General features: G+C 35.8%; 1 protein-coding gene across 1 annotated transcript in view; it reads left to right on the top strand.

Annotated features, from left to right (window-relative positions):
* LOC111086612 overlaps positions 1-4945 on the top strand; it is an 88680-nt gene that overhangs the window by 77451 nt on the left and 6284 nt on the right. The window contains exons 7-9 of the mRNA XM_022390131.1: positions 215-414; positions 3044-3249; positions 3616-3924. Coding sequence (XP_022245839.1) covers positions 215-414; positions 3044-3249; positions 3616-3924 — 715 coding nt within the window. The remainder of the gene's footprint in view (positions 1-214; positions 415-3043; positions 3250-3615; positions 3925-4945) is intronic.

Below are 4945 nucleotides of genomic sequence, written 5' to 3'. Positions count from 1 at the left end.
CTAAATTAGGGACGGCTAGCGCAGATAGCCCTCGTGTAGCTTTGTGCGAAATCCACAACAAACAAACAATTAAACTAACAGCGCTGTCTCCTTTCGGTTTTGTCCCCCCCCCCCCCCAGTGGCACGACACCCGTGTTGGCACTGTACAAATACTTCATTGTGTAGCTTCGTGCTTAACTACAATAATAAAATAAAATATTTCGGTGTTTTACAGACACAATACACGGGATAACATCTTACACAGACCCAGTGGACGCAGAAGTGACGTCAACTACGACGTGTCTGGATTTGGAGAGTTTATTGGAAGATACATATGAATACAGCAGTGAGGTCAGCGCCACGACTAGTAACACAGAGAATGACATTGGAACGATACGAAAACAGCTCGAGAGCCTGGAGACAATGTATTCTGAGGTATCTATATATTTAAAAGAGTAATATGTATGTGTACGTATGTGGGGAGATTTTTAAACTTCATTGAACTATGCAAAAATGAAATTAGGAGTGGGGAAATACGAACGACATCACCATGTGCCTAATGGATGGGTGGGTGTAGATAGTACTATGCATTGCAAAGGGGAAGGTACTTGGGGAGTGGATTTGTCATCCCTCAAAGCCCCATCTCACATAACATTGTATGTGTTTTGTGTACGAATCTGTTCATTTTTTCTATAGACATTTAGGGTACTAGTATCGTCAGACTGTTGAGTAGAAATCTGGGAGCAATATAATTGAGTTTTGATATTTGCCCCAAATAACCAGGTTTTGAAAGCGTCATTAAATGTGATGTCTCTTACTAGATAAGTCGATCGGTTTATCATTTTTTATCAGAACATTCGACTCAATGTGTCTTTGTACTAGAGGTGTTTGGTGGATATCACGCGTTGTGGAATATGTTTAACCTCGCAGTTATTGTGACGCCCCGCACGGCCATCAGATTCGAGGTAGGTCACTTAACTGTAGGGCAGCAGGCGTGATCCTGATTGGTTTTACATTTTATAAACTTTGTACATTCAACCACAAAATACCACAACCAAAGAAAAACAACGAAGTACGAGTTTTTTCCCCAAGTAATATAATTATAACATCATGCGTTAAATCATACGAATGTGAATCCTTTTACAGCCTTGCCCCACAGTGGCACAGCGGAATGTCTGCTGACTTACAACGCTAGTAACCGGGTTTCGATACCCGTGGTGGGCAGAGCACAGATAGCCCATTGTGTGTAGCTTCGGGCTTAATTCCACACAAACAAACCTTTTACAGTAATAATATTATTCAACAATAAAAAGAGGCGCTTGTCAATACATATTTTGTCTTTCTCTGATTTGGTATAAGTGACATTTACCCTTCACACGTAAGTGGGTCTGAACATCAGTTTAACGAACAAAACTTCTGTAACATTCAAAATTTAACCAAAATGCTCCTCTAGCTTCCATGTCGAGATCTAATGATCATAAAGTCAAGGTTCGAGCCCCGATATGCTATTGAACAAGCATCAAACCTTCGGCTGTGAGGGCGTTATAAATGTGGCAATTAATACAGCTATTCACTATATGCAGCTGTATAAGAGGCGGCGAGTGTTGCTGATGGGTTACTCTCCTTCTGTGAGCAGTTCTAAATTAGAGGCGGTTGACTTGAACCCTACGGACCTTCGACCAGGACATTAAACACATTTGTTGAAAACACCAATACTAACTTCCATACCAAGATTACTTATCTTGGACAGTGTAGAATTTTACGAATTTTCTTTATTTATCTAACAAAGATACGTCGTAATTGTAAAATAATAAGATTTTTCGTTTTTTGCATATAATAGCTTTTCTATCAAAACTGTTCGTGCCTTGTCTGATCAGTTCAGTCCCATTTTTTATTCTACTTTTAAAACTACAACTACGAAGAAAATATAAAGTTCACACATTTCATTGTATAATCTAAAAAACCTATTCGAAATCGAGTTTAGTTGTAAAAATAAACATGAAGCCCAATCTCTCATTCCATTCACCACTAATAACTGAGTTATACCAGTTTCGGGGATTTCAATTCCTCATCAATAACCCTGATTAGGGGAAGATTGAAAACAACAACAACAAAACGATTAGGCCTTATATATGGTATTTTTAGTTGTGTTTTACTCACTACCACAACAACAAAAACGACTAGGCTTTATATATATATATATAGTGGTGAACTGTATATTATACGTATGGTATTTTTAGTTGTGTTTTACTCACCACCACAACAACAAAAAGACTAGGCCTTATATATATAGTGGTGAACTGTATATTATACGTATGGTATTTTTAGTTGGGTTTTACTCACCACCACAACAACAAAAACGACTAGGCTTTATATATATATAGTGGTGAACTGTATATTATACGTATGGCATTTTTAGTTGTGTTTTACTCACCACCACAACAACAAAAACGACTAGGCTTTATATATATATAGCGGTGAACTGTATATTATACGTATGGTATTTTTAGTTGTTTTACTCACCACAGGAAAGCATCCATGCTCCTAATTTATTCTTCTAAATCATTTGACAGACAAACTGTTTAAGATACAAAAAATATATGTGAAGCCAGGGTTACTCGATGAGGGTTAGAATTCCCAAAAACCAGTATAACTGAGTGCAAATGGTGAATTGAATGATAAATTAGGCTTCATGTTTCTGTTAATTATCTTTAAACAATTAATCTTCTCTGATGAATAATTAAGAAAAATATAATAGTAGCACTAATGCTTTAAAATTTTTAAATACTGTATTAATATAGGTTCAATGTGGTTAGTAAATTACAACTAAAAACACTAAATATGTTTATATTTATTACATGAGTTGAGTTATCAAGGCGTTTAGTAAATATTCTTTTGTCTGATATAAAATAAATAATATGCATAAACTCTGACATATTTATTTTATTTCCCGTGTCTCGCTTTGAACTATAACTTGATATAGATATATTCAAATTTACGTTGTGTTTTCAGTTATTTTACACCGGCAATTAGATATTTTTACTCTTTCCTTGTATTTCAACAGGTTCTAAAACTATTAGGCTTAAAAAGTAACAAGCGAGGCGTAAAGCCACGAGAGGGAGTTACTGACGGTTTAAGAACCACCAGACGACATATAGATGGCAGTCTACTGTCACTCACCAGACGGAGTTCTGTCGGACGAGGATCAAACAGTTTTAAAGACAGAAGAAGCCAGGATCACAGACGAAGAACAAAAGAATCAAATCATAGGTGGATAACAAACTGTAATGCAATCTGTCTCTCTGTCTGTCCAAATACCATTACTTTCCTATTGGCTATTCTTCATAATCAGATAGTTACTACTTTGTTTGCCAACAAAATTGCTCATGATTTATCTCAACCCAAAATATAATTTTCTACCAAAAAATAACATATTATATTACTTCATAGTAAACAACAGCATCATATTAGGAGTTTTCTCGCGCATGTTGAATCCTCATTCAAGTATAACAATACATTATTTCAACTTTAGATCAGTTGGCGCTTCTAACATACACACATGTATATATATAAATTTCTTTCTTCTCATAAACAAAATGTTTTATGAACTTCTAACTCATGTTTGGTTATTTTTAGTGTGCAGAACAAGCGGTTTCTGCGACTGGAATCCCACGTTGTGACGTTAGCTCGAAGCGTGGCACATCTCTCGTCTGAGATGCGCACGCAGCAAGTTATAGCGCGAGAATTAGAAGCATTACGTCACGACGTCAACTGGCTACGGGAACAATTTCGCTCACTGGAAGATTCTGCTGGGGACATTTCGAGCCATTGTCGTGGAGCACGTGCGTATAGAAGGCAGTATAGTCAAAGCAGCCGAGAATGGGAAAAGTTTCGTCAAGACTTTTTAGAACTACCTAATCTCGACAAAGTACAAAAACTAACAAAGTAAGAATGACAAATGAAGATCTGTATTTTATTTCGAGAACCGATTTTATCTTAAAATGAACCATATTTGCGTTACACGCAACTGACGTGTTTAATTTACCTATTAACTTTTTGATATACAAGTTTAAGTGTTTTATGAGATGCGAACTCGTTGGTTTTTTACAAATGGAGTTAAAATACATCGTAAAAAAGCATACATCATTTTTAATACATTTGTAGATTTATACACTACACCAAATGATATAAGATCAAGTGGTTAATAACGCCAGGAAATTTTATTTTAATTCATTTTCAAAAAAAAAAAAAATGTACAACACTGGTTTTGTACTTTTTTTTTCACGTGTTCAGTTGTACGAATAAACAGTTGTTTAGGCGCACTGTTCACGTGCTACCCACGTTGTAAAGTAAGTACTCGCGTTAAGTTTTCAAATGTGAGTATGCGCTGTTTCAGTGGTGGCTTCAACTTTGGACCTGGTTTTCGTTTAATTACGCAGTAACTGCTGAGAGGGAAAGATCGAAATTTACTATCAGAGCTTTTCTGATTTTTGAACGTGGATAAACATGGTCGAAATTTACTATCAAAGCTTTCTAGATTTTGTAAAGTGGATAAACATTGTCGAAATTTATTATCAGAGCTTTTCAGATTTTGGAACGTGGATAAACACGGTCGAAATTTACTAGAGCTTTTCAGATTTTGGAACGTGGATAAACACGGTCGAAATTTACTAGAGCTTTTCAGATTTTGGAAAGTGGATAAACATTGTCGAAATTTATTATCAGAGCTTTTCAGTTTTTGTAAAGTGGATAAACATTGTCGAAATTTATTATCAGAGCTTTTCAGTTTTTGTAAAGTGGATAAACACGGTCGAAATTTACTAGAGCTTTTTAGATTTTGGAACGTGGATAAACACGGTCGAAATTTACTAGAGCTTTTCAGATTTTGGAACGTGGATAAACACGGTCGAAATTTACTAGAGCTTTTCAGATTTTGGAACGTGGATAAACACGGTCGAAATTTACT

The sequence above is a fragment of the Limulus polyphemus genome, unplaced genomic scaffold (assembly GCF_000517525.1).
Source record: "Limulus polyphemus unplaced genomic scaffold, Limulus_polyphemus-2.1.2 Scaffold1252, whole genome shotgun sequence".
In the NCBI taxonomy this organism is placed as follows: Eukaryota; Metazoa; Arthropoda; class Merostomata; order Xiphosura; family Limulidae; genus Limulus; species Limulus polyphemus.
This window is presented reverse-complemented; position numbering and strand designations above follow the sequence as displayed.